This window comes from Erpetoichthys calabaricus, chromosome 10 (assembly GCF_900747795.2).
Source record: "Erpetoichthys calabaricus chromosome 10, fErpCal1.3, whole genome shotgun sequence".
Taxonomy (NCBI): Eukaryota; Metazoa; Chordata; class Cladistia; order Polypteriformes; family Polypteridae; genus Erpetoichthys; species Erpetoichthys calabaricus.
Window position 1 is genome coordinate 60814877 of NC_041403.2, and position 23983 is coordinate 60838859.

Below are 23983 nucleotides of genomic sequence, written 5' to 3' on the forward strand. Positions count from 1 at the left end.
AGTGAGCAGCACGGAGCCAGTGTCAAGGGATGAGTTTATTATTGTTGTAACAGTCGGGATTATGGCATGAAGGCAGGATTTATGTAGTGTGGTGGGGATGGGGTCCAGTACACAAGTAGTTGGCCTCATCTTACAAAGCAGGTTATTAACAAATGCAGAAGTGACTGGTGAGAACTTAAGAGAAGGAGCTGGATGGAGTGGGAAAACAGGGAGAGATATAAACAGATGATATATTTATGTTAGTTGAATTATTTAGATCTTTAATTTTGTTACGGAAAAAGTGGAGGAATTCCTCACAGACTTCAGTAGAAGAGGTAGTTGGACCAGATGCAGGTTCGAGTAGTTTATTAACTACAGAGAACAAAACCCTTGGGTTATCATGGCCACTTTCTATTATTCTTTCTATTATTCTGCCATAACACTGCATGAGAAGAGCGCTTGTCATTCATATTGGGGCACAATGACATCTCTGAAACAGTTAATTGTAATAAACAGTTATATGCAATATACTTTCAAGAATACAAAATAAAAGAACTTTGTGGAAAAACAGGAGCAAGTCATTTTCACTTACCATCATTCTTTAGCCTTATGCATTATTTGTAACTGTATTTATTACCACAGGCTTCTAAAACCATGTTAAGGGTGTTGGCAAAGTTTTTAAATGTCACAGTACACACTAGCCGGGAGTGTATCTGCTGCACATTAACCCCTTCAATAATAGTTGCTGATCAGCATTGACTGGATTTTTTAGAACAATGCCCTACTTCTTACTGCTGACAAATATACCAAATTGCTTATTGATGGACACGTTCAACATACTGTACCTACTCCATCTGTATTTGTCTGTTACGCGGTATACACATTATTTTCCTACTTTACAGAATTCTTTGATGTAAAAGGTAAAATAAATAAATACAAAAATATCTAAAATTAGTGGTAGAAATGCCACTAGATTGTCGAAAAAAAAAAACGACAGTTTACAAAATGTAAGTTAATAAACTTTATTCAAAATGAAAGTTGAATAGACTTTTTCTTTTGTTAATATGCCACATATAAAGAAATATGGTCTCTCCACATCAAATCAGAGTCCGTTTGTAGTCTTTATACAGGTAACCCGGTGATAAAAATAAAAAACAATTGAAAAATATTATAATCCTTTACAAATATTCTGGTAGATGTTCAAAATGGCTTCAAGTCCACTTTTCCTTCCCCTACCCTTACCAAGATAAAAAAAGAAAAAAAAATGCTAGGTATAGAATTTGGTTGGTCAACTCCATGAAAAAGTTTCTCTCATACAAGCTCCAGTACCTAAATGAGAACAGAAAACAGGACCTGAGTTAATGTTGCTTGAGCATGTGAAAAATTGCTATATAAATAAAATGTTTTATTATTACAGTAACAAATGAAATTTCCCATACAGACGGAAGCATTCTATTTGTCAATACTGTTCACAAGAGATTAAATTTACAATGCAAATTAGAAAACAAGAATGCAGCTGTTTTGTAAAGTGAAAGCTAACATGGAAGACAGACAGACTTGGAAAATATGTCTCACTGTAGGCCTCGTGAAAATGGCTTTCAATCTCAACACAGAACAGCTAGGCCTTGTTTTGTTTTTCACAGAAAGTTTAAAAATCCTTGTGCTTCATTTATACTTGCTGCAGTGATCCAACGGGCACATGTTATGTAAATATTCACTTTAATCAAGAAAATGACTAATTGTAATTTTTTCCAATAAAAATGATAATTATTTGTAAATGTGCCAGACACCTTACACATTCCATTGGCCTTACATAATCTGGACATATTCTGCCACTTAAATATAAACTGCTCAGAAATATTAAAGGAACACTTTGAAAACACATCAAATGTCAATGGGGAAAAAAAAAAACCTGCTGGAAATCTATACTGATATGGACTGAGTAATGTGTTAGGAACGAAAGGATGCCACATCGTTTGATGGAAATGAAAATGATCAACCAACAGAGGGCTGAATTCAAAGACTCCCTGAAAATCAAAGTGAAAAAATGATGCGGCAGGCTAGTCCATTTTGCTGAAATTTCATTGCAGCAACTCAAAATCGTACTCAGTAGTTTCTATGGCCCCCACGTGCTTGTATGCATGCCTGACAATGTCGGGGATGCTCCTAATGAGACGACGGATGGTGTCCTGGGGGATCTCCTCCCAGATCTGGACCAGGGCATCAATGAGCTCCTGGACAGTCTGAGGTGCTACCTGGCGGCGTCGGATGGACCGAAACATAATGTCCCAGAGGTGTTCTATTAGATTTAGGTCAGGCGAGTGTGGGGGCCAGTCAATGGAATCAATTCCTTCTTCCTCCAAGAACTGCCTGCATACTCTCACCACATGAGGCTGGGCATTATCATGCACCAGGAGGGACCCAGGACATACTGCACCAGCACAGGGTCTGACAATGGGTCCAAGGATTTCATCCCGATACTTAATGGTAGTCAAGGTGACATTGTCTATCTAACCTGTAGAGGTCTGTGCGTCCCTCCATGGATATGTTTCCCCAGACCATCACTGACCCACCACCAAACCGGTCATGCTGAACCATGTTAAAGGCAGCAGAATGTTCTCCATGGCTTCTCCAGACCGTTTCACATCTGTCACAAGTACTCAGGGAGAACCTGCTCTCATCTGTGAAAAGCACAGGGCGCCAGTGGCAGACCTGACAATTCTGGTATTATATGGCAAATGCCAATCGAGCTCCACGGTGCCGGGCAGTGAGCACAGGGCCCACTAGAGGACGTCGGCCCCTCAGGCCACCCTTGTGAAGTCTGTTTCTGATTGTTTGGTTAGAGACATTCACACCAGTGGTCTGTTGGAGGTCATTTTGTAGGGCTCTGGCAGTGCTCATCCTGTTCATCCTTGCCCAAAGGCACAGATACCGGTCCTGGTGATGGGTTAAGGACCTTCGACGGCCCTGTCCAGCTCTCCTAGAGTAACTGCCTGTCTCCTGGAATCTCCCCCATGCCCTTGAGACTGTGCTGGGAGACACAGCAAATCCTCTTGCAATGGCACAAATTGATGTGCCATCCTGGAGAACTTGGACTACAAGTGCAACTTCTGTAGGGTCCAGAAGTTACTACTGCTACCAGTAGTGACACTGACCATAGCCAAATGCAAAACTAGTGAAAAAACAGTCTGAAAAGATGAGGAGGGATAAATGTCAGTGGCTTCCACCTGTTAAACCATTCCTGTTTTGGGGGTCATCTCATTGTTGCCCCTCTAGTGCACCTGTTGTTAATTTAATTAACATCAAAGCAGCTGAAACTGATTAACAACCCCCTCTGCTGCTTAACTGACCAGATCAATATCCTAGAAGTTTCATTGACTTGATGCTGTACACTGATTAAAAAGTGTTCCTTTAATTTTTTTGACCAGTATATTTTTGACAATTGGTCACAGAAGAGAGTTGGAAGCAGTGCTTGATGATATCTTCAGTCAACACATTAATATTTGCTACAGTTTAACAGCTGCTATGCAACACCTACCCCAAGTAGCATTTTTCATTCAGACAGAATGGTGTGTTTTAAAAGAACAATAAAGAAACCCTTGTGTAACTTTAGCCTCACCTTAATAGTGCCTTGACTATTGGCAGCAATAAGCACATTAGACTCCTGTAAAAAAAAAAATAAATAAAAAATAATAATAATAAATGGGACTTTAGGATATATGCATTATAAAAATACAGGCTTCTCTAAGCAAAAATTAGACATCTAATGAAGATCCAGCATCACTTCACCCATAAAAGCTATTGTCAGGTTATTTGGCATCACCCTTAAAATTAAAAAAATAAATAAATATATAAAAAATAAAAACAAACTGGGAAAAGAATGTACCACATAAACTTTATCAAGTGGATGTTTTCATTACTATGTTGTTGATCACCACTGAAACGTATTTCGCCACTGACAACAGTATGGGACCTGAAACATTTTATATCAATGCATAAAAATTCTATAATAACCAGGCATTTCTTTTCAATAAAGCTCATAAATTCAATGTACTAGAAAGCAATTTCTATAAAAATCCCATCAAGTAGAGTTTTGAAGGTCCCCGAAGTACTATTACCTTCCGCAGTACTTATTCTAAAGTTTTCTGTTTGAAGAAATATTCATGTTCACGTACATTGTACCTTTTACAAGTTTCCATTGGTGTCTCTCTGTTTTTGTTGAAGAAATCATTTTAAAATAACAGATGGAATAAACCAAACTAATAACCTTTAAAAGGTTCTTCATTTAAATCATATCACCCAATAACACCCATTTGCTTAAACTAAAAAGGTTAACTCCTTCAAAATTTTCTCACAGCTCAGTGTCCTGGAATAAACCTAGTTTTTTTTTTCTCTCTGGATTTCCACTAGAGCTACAGAGTCATTTTTGTAATGCGGAGATCAAAACTGCATATGATATTCCAAAAGAAACCTCATGCATGTATAATATAGCTTAATTATAAACTGTCTTGACTTGTATTTCAAAACTATGGGTTATGTAATGTAACATCCTATTTACATTCTTAAATGCATCTGTACAGGGTCTGGATGTAGACAATAGGATATCCCACCAGATCAGCACTTTCACTACAACTAGAACATTAGTTATGAAAGCCTTACTCAGTACTTATGAGTTTCGTGTTCTGCTGCATTATAGTTTAATTATACTGAAGTTGTATAGTTTTGCTTGTTACTATTACTTTGTCTATTACTATTGCCATTTGCCATGCTTTGTAATTTATAAATGTTTAAATTTGTTTTATTGAGCTTAAATTACACCACAACAAGCAAAACACAACTGAATCATGAGCACACAGTACAATATTTCACAAACTGAACCCCACTGGCTATTTTAGAACAGCATTAATGAATTTTTGCCAAATTCTGAAAAAGCTTTGGACCCTTCCTCTTTTGGAAAATTTGATTTTTTTTTTCCCTAGCTTCAAATAATATGAAACATTGAGTTCCATTGACTTTTATGAGTTGGATTCTTCCATTAAGTCAACATGCAGGTAACATTAAATCTATGGACAGCATATTTATAACATCTTAATCTTAACCTGTCTGGTGTTACTCGAAATAATGCTTTTTGAGGATCAGGTGCATATGTAAATCCGGCACTTGCAAACATTTACAAAACTTAAAGGTGTCTGATGATATTGTTTTCAAATTAAGATTTAGTCCTCAACTGACTATTTATACTTGGAATCTTTCAGAATCTTAAGTCTATCTAAATTATGCCAAACTTTATAAAAAAAATAAAATAAAAATGTATAATTTTTTTAATAAACAGTATCAATTGAAAGGTCCTTTTCTCATTGTTATGTAAGATCATCTAAGAATTTGTGCTGTGTTTTCATAATTACTACCTACAACATATTCAAGTGTAGATATTAATGGAATACTAAGAACATGGGGCAAGTTCTGTTTGGTAAAATTTCTAACCTGTTCATAAAATCAAAACTGGGAGTGGCTCGAAGTTTACATTAGACTGGTTACTGATGAACAGACACAAATATATTGTTAATAAATGTTTTCTTGGAGATGTATGAAACACTGAGTAAGTTAAAGAAGGATGACAAGTATATCATCATGCCCTGAAACAGCAGAGAACAGCATCTGTAACCTATATTTTTCTTTCATATTTTAAGCAAGTGATGAACAATTGAATTGATAATAAACAGCCAATAGTTGCTGATGGCTGGAGAACAAAGCAAAGCATATGAAGAGGAGTTTGAAAAGGAATTCCTTTCCAAAGGAAACGAAGCTTGCTATTCTGTTGATTAGATTTTCACAGAGTTGTCTTTTAATGGGCATTCCAATAGAATAAAATTAGAGGCAAATCTAACTTTAAAAAAGGGATTATATATATATATATATATATATATATATATATATATATATATATATATATATACACTAGTTGATTACCCAGTGGCTTCGCTCACTGAGTGCAAGGGAAAAAAATAAAATGTAGTCTATAAGTTATTAAACAGTAAAACATTACATTTTCTATGCGATCGTCCAAATTTCTGCCTGACAACCTTGCACTACGTGCCTGTGATTTACTTCTTAAAATAATTTATCACAAAAGGAACCTTGAATGTTGCGGGGTTTTAGTGACCCGAACTCACCTTAAGGGACAATAAGTAGTAGTGCAGGGTAATTTACAAACAGAGTCCTGCTTCGATGGCACCAATTACACTCATTCGCAAAGATTTCCACTCTCCCAGGAGCCGACGTGGCACTTGAAGTGTCACAAATAGTGCGAGAAGAGAGGACGCTGCCCAAAATTGTGAAGCTCTCGACCCTGCGTAGCAGCCCGACATTCTGCACCTCCCAGCGTCCATTTTGTTCTCACGTACATTGTGTACAGCTCGCCGCAGTTAAAAAGTAGAAAAGACGTAAAGCTGTTTTCCTCATCTCGTCTACTATCAAGTACTGCCAACTAAATAAAAGTTACAATGTGGCAGTTTCCGCGACAGTCACGTGGACAAATAAATAAAACTTCTCTGTCAGAACGCGCCTAGAGGCGGACGGCTCAGCGCTGTAGTCCAGAGAGGTGGACTGGGAGAGGACGACGCAGGGTGCACTTCTATGGGATAGATCGGCGTGTTTGTGTTTACTTCTTTTCAATATCAGTAAAATAACTCTCACACAAATAATAACAATTCGTAAAGACGATATAAAAATGGCGTCCACAAACGAAGTGATTAGTTCCTGTATTATAATATGTTCTGTGGTCATATGTAATTTCCAAATCGCGTGGTCAAACGTAATTTCTGTTTCAAATGTGAAAAGAATTTTATATATATAGATATATAGATATATATATATATATATATGCATACAGTGAAAGAGAAACAGGTTTTAGAAGGATATTGGTTTTCACAATATTAAGTCTACCTACTAAAGAGATAACTAATATTTTATTATTATTTAATTATTGTTTGATGCTTTCTACAATACTGGCAAAATTAAATTTGTATAGATCTTTACATTTCTTTGTGATTACACAAAAAGAATCTGCATTTAGTCTGACTGGAAAAAAATGATATTCAAATTAATTTTAAACCCAGTGACCCTGTAATTGTTTTTCAAATACACTGACTAGTACTGATAAGTTCGGATCCATGACACACAGTAGTACCATATTATTAAACAGGGAGAGTGAGTGACACTTTTGACCAGTTCCTTCATTTTTAATCACTTTGTAATGTCTCAACCTATCTACTTCTGTTACTTGTTTAAAAAGCTGTTAGGTATAAATTTTGGTGTTTGTGGTAGTTGTCAAAGCTGCATTTTTTGAACTTGCTGAGTTTCAGTTTATGAACTTCACAAACTACAGCAAATCTTGCTGGATAAGTAAAATGTATTAGGTTATGACATAATTCATGTAGTACTAAAATAAAGTGGGACTTTCTATACTGTTGTATGGTAGGCTGGTTTGATCACTTGGAGAGGCTCACTGAATTAATAAGCTAGTTAATTCTATCTAATCTAACTACTGTTCTTCCCCAAGACAAAATCAGGATTTACTACAATGTGCATCATATAGACCAATTTCACCTCAGAATAATGTTAACATACCCTCCAAAGCTTTAGTTAAAAGGATCGAAAAATGTGCTTCCTTCTGTAATATCACAAGACCAAACCAGATTCATTAAAGGCAGATACTTAGCTTCAAGCCTTTGCCATCTGTTTAACATAATATACTCAATTACAACACTGAACACATCAGAGGTGTTATCTTTGGGTGCAGAAAAAGCCGTTCACAGCGTGGAATGGACTATTGATCTATTCACCATATTGCACAAATTTGGTTATGGCCCAAATATATCAACATTGATAAATTACTTTATACCAGTCCTGAAGCCTCAGCTCGTATTAACAACATGAGTTTGGACTACTTTAAACTAGAACCAGGTACTGGACAAGGGTGCTTTCTATCACCATTGCTTTTTTGCAATATCAATTGGCCATTCATTTTCAGAATTCAAAGATAAAGGGCATTACCAAAGGACGACTCAAACAGAAAATATCAATAAATGCAGATATATGGTATTGTGGTGGACGGCTGGGGGCCATGCCCAGCAGGGACGCCTGCAATGACCGGGAGAGGGACTATACCTCCCAGGGCCATGAGAGGGCAGCCGCCCTGGTTTGTATGGGGGCCACAGGAATGGAGCATAGAAGCTCAACCCTATTTGGGCTAGTGGCCCCTGCAGGATTGTGGAGCCCTGGACGTCAGCACTTCCACCACACCCAGAAGTGCTGACGGAAGGAATTCCAGGGTGTGGTGGAAGTGCTGACGGAAGGAATTCCAGGGTCACTCGGAGTGCTTCCGGGTGCTCATGTGGCACTTCCGTCACATCAGGAAGTGACGCCAGAAGATCGTCAAGGAGCACCTGGAACACATCTGTGTGATTATAAAAGAGGCCGCCTTTCCCCAGTCGAAAGCCGGAATCGGGATGAGGAAGACAAAACTTGGGAGGAGAGGAGTAAAGGCGGCAGCAATACGAAGAGTGGAGGTAAGAAGGAATTGAGTTTGGGCTGACTAAAGCATTGTGTTGGGTGGTGTTAAAGGAAATAGTAATAAACGTGTGTGCTTCTGGACATTTGGCGTCTGTCTGTCTGTGCCCGGGGGGCTGTCTTTCCACAGCTACATTATATATTAGACCCACGCATATCTTTACTATTAGTTCTTATTGCATTAGCAGAATTTCTAAAGACATCTGGACTCAAAATTAATGTATACAACAGTGGGCTTTTCCAATGAATTTTCTAGCACACCATATTAGGTTGGATGTCTATCCATTCAGTCTATCAATACAGTTTAAATATCTAGGGATAAACATCACAAGTAAATATCAAGAACTTTTTCAACATAATTTTGGTAATAGCATGGAAAAAAATTAAACAAGATATTAACAGATGGTATATCACACCTTAGTGGAAAGAATCAATACTGTCAAGATGAACATCCTTGCTAAGCTTCTATTTTTATTTCAGATCAACCCTATTTACATGAACAAATTGTTCTTTAACAAGCTAGACTCAATTATACCCTCATTAATCTTGAATGCGAGACATTCACATATAAAAAAGACAACTCTACAAATACCTAAAGCAGAAGGTAGCATAGCACTACTTGACCTTCGATTTTACTACCGTGTGTCAAATATACACACTATAAAGACCTAGACATTGGCACAAATGAATGAATTTACACCAGATTGATCAGCAATGAAAACTGAAATCTTGCCTCTTTATATGCTCTACTTTGTGCTCTGGTAAATACTATATTCACCAAAATAAAAATAATCTAGTCATCCTCCAATCACTCAGAATAAGGAACCAATGCAGGACACACTTAAAGGCACAGAAGCATTCATCTGTTGCACTGCTAAATGATAATCACCTTTTTCAACTTTCTCAAACCTTCACAGTATTTAATTCTTGGAAAATGCTTGGGATTAAAACACTTACAGTGCTGTACAAAAATAATGTATTTGCATCTTATGAACAAATATGCTTCAAATTTAATTTTCAAGCAACACAATTTCTCCACTATTTCCATAATTAGAAATTTTATTAAAAGACATCTACTCAATTTTACCTGGAAAAGGAATGGAACGCGGTCATACACCGAATGCACTCAAGCTCTATATGCACAAAACACTCAATAATTCAGCTTAAAATCTTTCATCAACACTCTTTAAATACTTATCAGAAATGTTGCTCTGCTGTTACAATCACTCTTAACCATTAAACTATTTCGTGTACTACCAGATGGGCTTAGAGTGATTAAGGACAAATTAATTGTAATAGCCTATACCGCACTAATGGTACACAGAATTATCTTGCCTAACTGGAAGAATCCCAACCTGCCTTTTATATCTCAGGGGTTAACTGATGTTTTATATTATATGAAATTCTCGCTTATAGGATCTGTTCAAATCTTTTTTAAAACAAGGCAAGAATTAATTAAAAAAGATTAGAATAAGCATTCAAGTAGGGTGAAAAAGATGTATTTTTTCCTCTTCTCTTGGCTCTCCTGTTTTTCCCTCGGGTGATGGATGAATTCCTGCTTCATTAGGCTTTGTTTGTTTTCGGTTTTCTTTAAAAACTGTCTGGAATCTTTTCTACATTGACATTAAAGGTACTGGTTGTTGTGTAAGCTCTGCAAATTTTATCTGCTAGACTATATACTTTATTACTTTCTTGAAATAAAAATTAATAAAAATATTTAAAAAAACTAATTGTTACCTCTGTTTTTTTAGAACATTAAATTATAGCCTAATGATTATTGCCATAGTTAAAAAAAACTAATAAAATTGTGGGGGAAGATATTACAGCCTGCATTATGATTAACAAATCAGCAAATGAACTAGCAAAGTAAAAACACAAGTCTTATTTACTTCATCAGGTAGTGCTCTCCAACATACAGCACTAACAAACTCGTTGGTGTCATCCTCCTTTTTGTCTTTATCAAGGACACTTTTCACTGTGTCAAACTTGAATGTTAGCAACGTTTTGGAAAGACCTTTGTAATATAAGTAGAGAGAGTTGTTCTCACTTCCTGCAATAAAAAAAGGAAACAAAGATCAATTTAGAAACATTTTACATTTTTTAGAGGATAGTAGTTTATTAATAATATTCAAATGTCTGCAAGCACCATTAACATCAAACCCAAAAAAGCTGGTGACAATGCAATTCATACATAGACAACCTGCAAATTATTTTCCTACTAAAAGGTTCTATCCAAAAATAATTATACAAGTTTAAACATGTATATCATAGGTTGATCAAAAGTTAATCCAGACATGACATTAATTTTGAGGGGTTATGTGCAACCCTTAAACACAGTAAAGGACAGGTTGTCCAGAAGCAGTGATCATTATAGCATATATGCAGTTAAATTGTACATCTCTATTTAGTGGGATGACTATTCTAATGTTCAAGTTTCTAATAGAAGCAGTACTTACAGAACACGGCTAACAAACACTATACTTTTAGGGGTCATGAACATGGGAGTGGTTTAAAAAACTAATGGATTATTGCTTCCTATTTACAGACTGAAAAAGAAAGAATGAAAAAAGAAACTTAAGAAAGTAGCACTGGAGAAACCAAGACAAAAAATATAAAGTATCTCCTCTGTTCCATGTGTTGCTAAGGTGCCTGGCTAAGAGGCTGTTATAGGTATAGTTGTTTGCAGTACAGATCTTGAATATTTTTGTGTTTTATGGTCCTTCTTTTTTCTGCCCCAATGTATTAAGTAATATGTTTTGGTTTCATTTACATGCTAGTGTTTTGATGCATGTGGTTTTTTTTTGGTTCTTTACTTTGCCTTATAAAATTTCTTGTATTAGGAATTTGTTCATTTTTGTATACCTCTTGGGTCAGAGCGCAGGGTCAGGAACTGTACAGTGCCCCTGGAGCAATTGCTGGTTAAAGGCCTTGCTCAAGGGCCCACCAGAATAGGATTTTTGGCAGTAACTGGGATTGTAACTGGGATTTGAACTGGCAACCTTCTGGATACCAGCGCAGATCCTTAGCCTCAGAGCTGCCACGCCGCCTTTGGTTGAGAAGGCAGTTTAAACCTACGCCTTTCACAAATACAAAGAAACAGATTCATTGTCAAGTATTTAAATCTCATGCTAGGAAGTTCCAAGTAGTAATCCATGACTCCTTGTGTCAATGGGGTGTAAATATGTGGACAGAGGCCAAATTCACTCATTCATTCATCAACATATAAAAGATAAGTGAACACACAGTTCAAATGAGGGAAAAGTGTGTTTTGACTTTCATAATTCAAGGAAATTGCTAGTCACCTGAAAATGCCCATATCTACAGACAAGGAAATAATAAGTTCAGAACAATTGGAACTAGTTACCAACTTGCTTGGAAGAAGTCCTGAGTTTATTGTTCCCTACAGATACTGTGAGGAAGGGAGTAAAAGAGATTAAAAAAAAAATCTCCAAATATCACTGTTGGAGAAATACAGAAAAAACAGCATCTTGGGGTCACCAAGTATCCAAAATCATCATCAGATATCACCTTCATGTCAAAAGATTACTTGAAAGCCATTCCAGATTTAGTGCATGGAATTTGCCAAATGCTACTAGAACTTTGATTGGAGCCATGTTCCATGGTCAGACAAAATGAAAATTGAGCTTTTCTGCATACACAAGGTGAGTTTGGCATTAAATAATAATAATAATAATACATTTTATTTATATAGCACCTTTCCCATGCTCAAGGCACTTACAGAATATAATAAAGAACAACAGAATATACAGTATATAGCATTGTACAAACCAGATAAATAAATAAAGAAGATTAAGACAGTAAATTCTGAAAAAACAGACAACATAATTGATGGTCTAGCACACACATACAGGTTAAATTGGCATCTTGACAGAGAAGTAAACTGAGAGAAAGGTAATAAAGTCAAGTAGAGCTAAAAGCCTTCCTGAACAGATGAGTTTCGAGTTGTTTTTTAAAAGAATTCATGGAGTCAGCTGATCTAATTAATTTTGGTAGGTCATTCTAGAGTCTGGGCGCTATACAGCTGAAGGCCCTGTCACCCATAGAGTGTAGATTAGTGAGGGGCACAACAAGATTACCAGAATCAGAGGACCTTAGTGGGCGGGCAGGCACATAGTGATGGAGAAGGTCACTGATGTAGTTTGGTGCGAGGTTATTTAAAGCTTTGTAGGTTATTAGTAGGATTTTATATTCGATTCTGTAGGACACAGGGAGCCAGTGAAGACGGAGCAGGATGGGTGTGATGTGCTCGCTGCTGCTGGTTCGAGTAAGGACTCTTGCAGCTGAGTTTTGAATAAGCTGGATCTGTGATATAAGATTAGATGAAGAATGGCTATACAAAAAAGAACCTGATCCTCGCTGTCAAGTATGGTGTAAGGCTCTGTGATGTTGTGGGGCTGTTCTTACTCTAAAGGCTCTGGGTGGGAACATTGTTAGAGTACATGTCACCATGGAATCCATTATATACCAGGAATTTTCAATTTAAATCTGCCTGCCGCTGCCAAGAAAGTAAAACTGGGTCATCACTGGATCTTCCAGCAGGGTAATGATCTAAAAAACATGTCCAAATTATGGTTAAAGGAACACAAAATGCAGCTTCCACCATAGTTTTCTCAGACCCTGGAACTAAACCACATTGAAAAACCATGGGGTGAGTTAATGAGGAAAGGGTTCAAAAGAGGACCTGGGACCCTGGACGATCTGAAGAGATTCTGTAAAAAGGCATGGTCTCAGATTGCCAACTCTGTATTCTCCAACCGTACAGGAGAAAACTCAGTGCAGTTTAATTGGCAAAGCAACATTGTACACTGTATTAAATGCAGGGTTTCCAATAGTCATGGCACATGTGGTTTTGTTAAAAATATTTCTTGATGAATTTTTTGTATCTTTTCAATCATCTCTACCACAGGTGTCAATAATTGTGGAGGGGACTTTATCTGTATATATACACACAAACACACACACTTTTTCAAAAGCACTACTTAATATCTTTCATTTTTAAGTGTATGTAAATATTAAATTGAGGTTTTAATGACTAAATTAATTATTTTTAAAAAGCTGAATGATAAGCTTTGAAAGAAGCACTTACTGTACATCCCTTTTTAAAAAGATGACAAAATCAAGTCAAAAAACTGTTAAAAGACAGAATACCCACCTGTTTCATGATTTAATTCTGCATATAGGTTTGTCATGAGTCTAACTCTATTTCAGCAGCTCTGAGCACAACGCAGGAAACAAATACAAGATATTACCAGTTCACAGTAGGTCACATTTATACATACTGTACTCCCATCTCACAATGGGCCAAATTGTTGAATAAACTTAGCTTGAACATGATTGGACTATGGAATAAAACTTGAATACCCTGAAAAAAATCCATGGGCAGAACTTACAAACTCCTCAGTCAGTGACCATGGTCACTGAAACCTCGGTTCATAGACTGAAGAAGAAAAAGCATATCCCACTGCTCAACAATAAAAATTACAGGAAAAAAATCAGTGCACACTGTCAGAATGAAGATATAATAAAGGACTCGGTGTAAAATACTGTGTAAAACAAGCAGCATAAGCAAGTACACTAAATCTTCAAGCATGCAGGATGTTGTATGGAGTATAAGACAATAGTGGGCAGGCTTATGCTACATAATGCATTTGTGAGGTCATATTCACAGTACTGTGTGTAACTTTAGATTTGACATATTACTAGGATGACACAAGACCACTAAAGGAAGTCCAAAGAAGGATATTACAAATATTTCAGGACAGGAGAGTAAGAGCTATGAAGGAAGCTTAAAGATTTTGAATTTTACTAGCTTAGTAAAAAGCAGGGGTCAAAGAAGGGTCAATATGGTAAAATTATACATGTGAAAAAGTAAATACACCCTATGAAATGTTTTTTTTCTTTTTCAACCTATGTGGACATGTCAAGATTTGATCTTCATTCACTTGCAACCTTGTGTCACAGCTAAACATTCTGGTGTCACTAGTGTTGTTTGTTAATGCTTAAGAAAAGCTTTTGCTAAACCTGAAGATTTCTTTCTGTCAAGACATAATTTTTTTAAGAGACTAAGGATTTTCTAAATGTATATTATTCAAGCAAAAGACAATGAAAATGATATCTGTGATATTACTGAATATATGCAAAATATAATGACTGTATTGTAACTAACAGTTAAAAATGAAAAGACAAATTATAATTTTACTAATAAAAAGTTAACATGTATTTAAAGAAATGTTAAATGTATATTAACATATATAATTTTACTGTAAAAAAACTCCATGAAGAGTTTTAAATGTGACCTTTTGTTTTAAATTTAACCATAAGCAGCCAACACTAATGACTTCCTTTAAAGATGTATTCTAAAAACTAACTACTCATTGCTTAAGCTGAACTTTGCTACCAGTACAGTAGGTCAATGGTTAAATGTATTTTAATCCTTTAATGCTCCTTAGAATAAAAATATTTAAAGCATTACACCTAATAATACCATATAAACAGAATATTAAACTGATAAAAATTACTAAATAAATGCAGAGTACTGTATAAATCAATATATTTTTCTGCCTAGAAGCAAAGGAAGAAAATGCAAGGCAAAACTGTTTATAGAAATCATAGAAAAATAAAACATTCAGCTTCTACTACTGAAATGTCCTTATCAAAAATGTCTATATCTCCAATGCAAGTCCTATATATAGTTATTCTCCAGCTTGCAATACAAATCAAAAAGAATGAATTACATTTTATATACACTTGCACAGCATTTTTTAAAAGCAGGAAACCCATTATAAAATATTACATATTTGACATTTTTAAATAATTAAGAAAGTAATAGCTTACCACAAGCAACATAGTCGCCATTGGAAGCCAGACCAACAAAATTCTTCTCATTAATGTGACCCTTAAAAGATCGCAAACAATGAGGCTTATTGACATTCCATAATTTGAGCTGACTATCTGTAGACCTGTGAAAAACACAAATAACAAGTACAGAAATTAAGCACCATATGGAGATAGAACTGAATGCTTCAAGGCAAATTAGTCAGACTAAAATACGGCAATATTTGGATTTTTTTCCAGAAAACTAACAGAAAGCAACTTGTAGATATCAAAGAAACATTATTTCTGATATCTCAAAAGGCTTTATTTATATATTTACATTTTTTAACTATATTTGCATCTATTGAGTTCAATCTACAAGGCAACTGTGATGCCTACGCATTTCTATGACTCTAGGCTCTGGCTTTGCCAGACAGATCAAGAGAATGTTACCGTCACTTTGTACAATACAATACAATTTATTTTTATATAGCCCAAAATCACACAAGAAGTGCCACAATGGGCTTTAGCAGTCCCAGCCTTTTGACAGCCCCCCAGTCTTGACTCTCTAAGAAGACAAGGAAACTCCCCCCAAAAAAACCCTTGTAGGGAAAAAAAAATGGAAGAAACCTTGGGAAAGGCATTTCAAACAGAGACCCCTTTCCAGGTAGGTTGGGCGTGCAGTGGGTATCAAAAAAGGGGGTAAATACAATACAATACACAGAATAAAACACAAGTAATCGTCAAAAAAACTTTAATGTTTTTCATTTTAATCCTGATGGAATACTTTGCAAACATCTTTTAACATTTTCCTCGCATTGTGTCAACTGGCCTGAAAAGCTATAAATTGAGACTGATGCATCAAAAGGAGCTTGTTATTCTCCACAATGATTATTGTGAAACAATAACTTGCAGCAAGATTCATGTGGCTTTCCGTAGCAATCACATTATCTCATTCAATCCAGTTCAAAGTATTGGGGGATTGAAATTGCACTTTTCACTTAATCCAGTTCAAGGTTTTTAATGGGGGTAAAGTCTATGCCTACACTGGCTTCAAGGCAGGAAAAAACTTTGGACAGTAAATCCCAGTGCTTACTCACATACAGTACACACCCTAACCTACACTCACACAGGACCAGGGGCCGCATGTATAAACGGTACGCACAAAAATGTTGCGTAAGAACATTTCCACGTTCAAATCGCGATGTATAAAACCTAAACTTGGCATAAAGCCATGCACATTTCCACGGTAGCTCATACCCTGACATACGCAAGTTTTCTGCTCGGTTTTGCAGACTGGTGGCACCCAGCGTCAAAGCAGTGCTACTGATCCTGTGTGGTTATCCTTTCTTTTTCAGATCCACATCCCTGATGCAGCTTTATAAATACACAGAAATTAACCGCATATTGTTTATTAGTTGGGGCGGCACGGTGGCGCAGTGGGTAGCGCTGCTGCCTCGCAGTTGGGAGACCTGGGGACCCGGGTTCGCTTCCCGGGTCCTCCCTGTGTGGAGTTTGCATGTTCTCCCCGTGTCTGCATGGGTTTCCTCCGGGTGCTCCGGTTTCCTCCCACAGTCCAAAGACATGCAGGTTAGGTGGATTGGTGATTCTAAATTGGCCCTAGTGTGTGCTTGGTGTGTGGGTGTGTTTGTGTGTGTCCTGCAGTGGGTTGGCACCCTGCCCAGGATTGTTTCCTGCCTTGTGCCCTGTGTTGGCTGGGATTGGCTCCAGCAGACCCCCGTGACCCTGTGTTCGGATTCAGCGGGTTGGAAAATGGATGGATGGCTGGATGTTTATTAGTTTAATTCATCTGACTGTAATTAACCTGTAACAATACAATGGTCCACAGAATGGTCAAACTATTCCAATACCATAACTACTTTAGCGTTGTTACTCTCACTGCACCTTCTTCTACTTCTTTCAGCTGTTCCCATTAGGGGTTGTCACAGCGGATCATCTTTTTCCATATTACTCTCACTGCACCACTCGGAGTATTTATATCACTGTAGCTGAGTGTGTACAGCAGCTGATCGGAAAGAGAATTATTGGTATACAGCATCAAGCACACGCTGCCTCAGCCATTCACTATTTGAAAAGCTCTCATCTGACAAACGCTTCAGAGTCTTTCCTGTACTGACCTCGCGGTTCACAAACAGTTTCATCCCAAGAACACTAAACACACTCAATCAGTCCATCAAGTGCTCCTTGTAGAACTGTTTGTACTTATAAGTACAATTACCTCACTGTAAACTTGCAATACAGTTATAATATTGCCACTTTATAAAGTACGTATTCACATATGATGACGATATCATTTTTAAAATGAAATGCAGCAAAATATGTTTATATTATACAGATAAAAATAACTACACGGTGCCGCAGCGCTAGTGAGGAGCTGGAGCTTCGTTCACGGATTGTTCCTGCCTTGCGCTGTATTCTTGCTGTGGCTGGCGCGACACTGGAAGGATAGATGGATAGAATAATTAAACATTACGAAGATATTTCAATGTTCCTTAAAAGTTTTGAAGAATTGGCGTTCAAAGCTTACAGACGGCTTAACGTCTATTACAGAGCTGATTGTATGGCGATTGGGTATTTGGAGAAAGAAAAGTAAGGACAGGAATTTGGGGTTAGTACGTTTGAAAGAGACAGTACTTCTGTAATAAAGTATTTCCTCAAAGGTCGTGCATGGCGCAGCAGGCATCTTGCGTGAGACATGAACAATCACTGCGCCACTGTGTTCCCATGTTTAATAACATGCTTTAACTCCTATCATCATGAAAATGATATCACGTATACTTGTCAGTATTTTAATTATTCAGAGAGCTGTAATATTATGAATGTAATGGATTCTGTGTCCTGTTGGGAGGAAAAGAAAGCCTGGAAGCACGTAGTGACTCGCCCACATAGAAGATCAAATACAAAACTAAGCATTTAACGTGTTACTTTAGTTACGATGGGATTTGAGAAACTAGTAAATTAAACAATTTTAAGATGAAGTTTATGATGTTCTACTTTAATGACAAAATAAACTACGTGATTAAAGTGGAAATTAAGATTAAAATTGACATTTCCTGCTTTTTTCACACTGTTTTTTTTCTTTGTGCCCTAATAAGCTTTCATATGACGCTAAGACGGTGGGCTATGACTCACCTTTTCACAGCGACTTTGATATGTGACAACTTCCTTTTTTATTTCGGGCACTGTGCGACTTTGTGAACTTGAGCTTTTGAGTTTCTCCGACACGCTATGTCACTTGATCAACTTCCTTTTGTTGTTTATACCACTGTTTAAATCAACAAATAGTATGTTTTTCTTTGCCTCCACTTGGTATTCGCTGAAATTCTCCTATTTTCCCTCGTACTTTTGTCATTGTCTTTTCACAGAAGGCTGAGCTTAAGGGTTATTTATATTGATTTGCATATTCAAAGAGGCGTAATTCTGGGAGGAGTTGGGGCAGGACAGCAGGCGCGTGCACGTGTGTTAATTTTCACGCTGACCAGGATTTATGTAGCAGAAGATCGTGGAAGCTGGCGTTTTCACAGATTTATGCATCTGGATTTTTTTGTAAGTAAGCACATTTCCGTTTTTGTGCTTATGTCATGTTATAGTGCGAATTCTACAAACTGCGTTATGCATGAGGCCCCAGGTGTGGAGCTTAAACCTAGGATGCTGGATCTATGAATACCCACTTAAAACAACAGCATTTTGTAATTAAAGTTGTGAAAAACAATCACACCCAAAATGTGACTTCTAAAGTTTTCAAAGTGTGCATGTGCAAATTGTTTTAATTACCTTGAATAACCAAGTATATAAAATCTGAAAATACAACAAATAAATACATTTTAAATTTAGATTAGAAATGTATTGAGGATTAACTCACGCTGACACAATTTCTTCGCCATTAACAAACTTGGCATAAGACACTGCTTTGCGGTGACCTTTGAAAACCATGATAGGCTGCTTAGTGTTTCGGAGATCGTAGTAATGAACACAGTGATCTGTAAAGTAAACAAAACCAGTATTTTTTAAGTTAAAAATACAATTTTTGGAGATTTAACTAAAGGATGAATTTAAGTACTACAATTCAGATTGGATGATAAATTGACAGAAATATTACTATAATTTCAGAAATGCGAACACTTTTATACTCTATCAAAATAAATCCACACCAACATTGTATTTATTTTTCTTTCCAAAAATGTGTTTTCTATCCAAAGCACATTTTTGAATATTTGAGAATCTAAGCAATTCTGAGATCTGATTACAGTGTTAAAACATAGTTCTGTTTAGGAATTCAATAATTTTGAAGATTGGATAGAAGGTGAAATACTACATATCCATAATCACAACTGATTTCCACCAAGATTAATGCCAAATTAATGTCACACATGACACATTCTAAGTACTGAATGTAAACTACAAGTACTGTGGCTGCTTTTAGCTGAACAGTTTTTGTTCTAGTCCAGTCACTAACATAGAGGTTAGGCGAGTAATCATACAAATAAGGTACTTAAAAAATCTAGACAGATTAAGGTATTATAGTTAATAAAATATATTATACTGTGTGTTTTTGATTAAAGGCATTATAAAAACAATGTTTAACAAATAAAAGATATTTTACATGACAAAATATTGAAGAGCAAAGAGTAGAGTTCTGTTACAATTAATCAGATACAAAAACATGTTATAATCAAAATAAATCAAAGATATGGACTATGCAGTAGTTAACCATGACTGTTTAGAAACAATATGCTATAAATGATCAAAAAAACTAAAATACTTCCTCTTTTAGTGTTTCTAAATGGTACAATTATTTTCATTTAGAGGAAACAAAAAGGCATGTTAATTAAAAAGAAAGACTGGCAAGGAAATTCCAAAAACCTTTGTGATAAATTAAAGTATTAACATGTTTTTAATAGGTCCGATTTAAAGAAATCTCTAAACCTATTTTTAATAGGTCTGATTTAAAGAAATGATTATTGACATCTTCCCAAAGAAGACTAAAATTAATAGATTTTATTGTTGCACATTACTCAGTTTTGTCATTACAGTAATTGCAATTAAAGTGTACACTTGATGCAACACAAGCATCAAAAATTATTCTTAAGCAAGCAACAAAATTACACTGATCTTCAAAAATCAAGTTACCTGCACAGCCAAAAGCAAGGTGATAACGTGATGTGGGACTGAATTTCACACAGCAGACATTAGCCTTTGCTTCAATACTAGCTACAGAATTATCCAGATTTGTAGACCATAATTTCACTGTAACACAAAAACATATTTAATTAATGTAATCTTTCCCTGCAAATAGAAGCAAGAGTCATACACTCTCATAATAAATGATAATTAGGCAAACACTGTTCCAAAGTACTAATGAACAAATCAAGTATTACCCTACATGATAGTCTCTCTCTTATTTAATTGGTCATATCAAACTACATTTCACCTGATCTTGCTGCTCCCTCTAGTGTAAGAATCAATAATATTAAAGATGCTCAGCTGCTGCAAATTCAGTTCCCTATTTACCTGCAAAAACAATGTTTTAAATAGAATTGAAAGACTGAAATGGAGTAAAACACTATTTCATTTGCTTAGAAATTTAAAGCAATAGCCACTATGTTTTCTTGTCTGGTAAAATCATGCTCACTGTCCTTAAACTTACAACTTATTTCACTTTTTGTGTACATACAAAAAAACAATAAAAACTGTCAATGGTACAAAAAATGGCACCCCAGTAATTGTTAATAAATGTTAAAAAACTAGAAAATGCCACGTTAAGTAGTGTACATTTAGAACTGCAGTCTTCTGTATGGTGTTATATTATTACAAAATCTCTAATGCCCTTTCTAAAATACTGTAAAACCTTAGATAACAATAATGTCTTTTATTGTATAGTGGTTTCAAGTGCACCTAAATAAAATGGTCAGAGGGGAAAAAAACAAAAACAAAAAAAATACTCTGATTAAACTTTAGGAATTCATGAAGACATGGAGTAATTGTATCAAAAGCACAAACCAATATGAACTGAAATTCAATAAAAACACATTTAACATAGAAAATTCATCAAGAATTATAAATTATACTGTACAAACGAGTGACTACTTTCTCAGTTTCTGTTTCAAACTACTATTAGAAAGATTTGTACAGCTTGCAGATATTAATTGCTTCTTTAAGAAAATGTAAGAATGCAAAAATTTTTATGCATCTGAGAGGCCAGAGGCAACATGCACTTATAAGTGCCTAAAATGATTTTCTAAGCTTAACAGAGGTATATCCTTGAATCAGTGAGAACAAGTACTGTTGTTATTTTTTGCATCAAATGTACTATATATATATATATATATATATATATATATACATACCCTAAGTTCTTGTCTATAAGCCGCGGCTTATCTAAGGAAAAAAGTTGTGAAAATGAAAAAATAGAATATCGGCTTATACATAAGTCCGGCTTATACATCCATCGCGGGGGTTGCGTTCCAGAGCCACCCGCGAAATAAGAAAATCCGCGAAGTAGAAACCATATGTTTATATGGTTATTTTTATATTGTCATGCTTGGGTCACAGATTTGCGCAGAAACACAGGAGGTTGTAGAGAGACAGGAACGTTATTCAAACACTGCAAACAAACATTTGTCTCTTTTTCAAAAGTTTAAACTGTGCTCCATGACAAGACAGAGATGACAGTTCCGTCTCACAATTAAAAGAATGCAAACATATCTTCCTCTTCAAAGGAGTGAAGCAAACAAATCAATATGTCTGTTTGGCTTTTAAGTATGCGAAGCACCGCGGCACAAAGCTGTTGAAGGCGGCAGCTCACACCCCCTCCGTCAGGAGCAGGAAGAGAGAGAAAGACAGAGTTTGTTTTTCAGTCAAAAATCAATACGTGCCCTTCGAGCTTTTAAGTATGCGAAGCACTGTGCAGCATGTCTTTTCAGGAATCAGCTTTACAAAAGATAGCAACGTGAAGATAATCTTTCAGCATTTTTAGACGAGCGTCCGTATCGTCTAGGTGTGCAAACAGCCCCCCTGCTCAATCCCCATACGTCAGGATCACAGATAGTCAGCGCAAGAGAGACAGAGAAAAGTAAGTTGGGTAGCTTCTCAGCCATCTGCCAATAGCGTCCCTTGTATGAAATCAACTGGGCAAACCAACTGAGGAAGCATGTACCAGAAATTAAAAGACCCATTGTCCGCAGAAATCCGCGAACCAGCAAAAAATCCGCGATATATATTTAAATATGCTTACATATAAAATCACAATTTAAATGACCGCTACGCGCGCGTGTTGACTCGGCGACGCCCAGAGCAGAAAGAACGCGCTCCGGCCGCGCCATGCGGGGAGTGAGAGAGACGCCAATATCTCACACTCTCTCCCCCCTTAAAGAAATTAAATGGGTGCGAGTGAGACCACTGACCTCCCTCCCTTCTATTAGTTATAGGTTATAGTACGTTCGGCTTATCCATGAGTCCGGCTTATCTATGATACGATTTTATTTTAAAAATTCGTATGATTTTTGGTCTCCGGCTTATACATGAGTCCGGCTTATAGACAAGAACCTAGGGTATATATATATATATATATATATATATATATATATATATATATATATATATATATATATATACATACAGTATATATAAACAAGGCAAGTTCGTTGTACCATGTGAACATCACTAACAGAATAAAACTGAATAATAATAATAATAATAAAAAAAAAAAAAAAGTGGTAATTTTCACAAGTAGCCAAAAATTGCACCGGGTGTTACAGAATCAAATCAAATGTAGGTTTTTATTATAGTAATAATAACAGCAGCTCACTACTCAAAAAGCAGAGTGTCCGGACCTGAACCCGGAACCTTTTGGTTATAAAACAGCAGTTCTTACCTCTGCACCATCCAAGAATACACATCAACTTATTGACAGCAACATATAAAATGAATTATTTTTTTTCTTTGGTTATATTCCTGAATAAAAGTGCACGTGTTTATCTGATATTTAGACTAAAGTCTTCACACATTATACACTTCATGTCATTATTAGTATAACATAGAAAAGTTTCTGTTTTAGGAATGTGTTTGCATTTCCTGTCATCCTACATTTAAACAGATCGTTGTAGACACGGAACACACATGAAATGCATGTGTTCCAAATAATGATATATTATTTACCGTATACAACTCAGCTCTGTCGGTGGGGCTTGGTTCTGGGGTGATGGGATAGCAGGCTGCTTGCTGCATGTGCTGATTGACACATTTGCAAAACAAAAGATGCTAATGGAGAGGTGCAAAGGAATTTAAGGTGACCTGGGATTACGATTTTTTTCCCATAGGCTTCAGGGATTCTAGTGTTAAAGTTAAAGTAAAACACAATTCAGTGTTAGAACTTCATTTTCTGCCTGCAACTATGGGAAAAAAATACATGCTTGAATTATTATTATCTTGCAAATCAAAAGAATACAATTTCCAGTAAAATTGTGTTTTGCAATGACAATCAACAAAAGCCAAGTCACTAGTAAAAGCAGAAATCTAATGCAGGAATGATATACTTGTGTGCAATTGTGAATAACATCTTCAAGAATATGTAGCTCCA

At 36.1% G+C, this 23983-nt stretch overlaps 1 protein-coding gene across 2 annotated transcripts in view; it reads right to left on the reverse strand.

Moving 5' to 3' along the window:
* Positions 1–985: 985 nt before the first annotated feature.
* Positions 986–23983, reverse strand: part of cop1 (COP1 E3 ubiquitin ligase) — an 84978-nt gene continuing 61980 nt past the window's right edge. For both annotated transcript variants that reach the window (XM_028811315.2, XM_028811314.2), the window contains exons 15-20: positions 20536–20652; positions 19268–19385; positions 15406–15530; positions 10440–10600; positions 3599–3643; positions 986–1308 (exon numbers count right to left, since the gene is read on the reverse strand). In XM_028811315.2, the coding sequence (XP_028667148.1) occupies positions 1291–1308; positions 3599–3643; positions 10440–10600; positions 15406–15530; positions 19268–19385; positions 20536–20652 (584 nt within the window). In that variant the 3' untranslated portion in view covers positions 986–1290. The remainder of the gene's footprint in view (positions 1309–3598; positions 3644–10439; positions 10601–15405; positions 15531–19267; positions 19386–20535; positions 20653–23983) is intronic.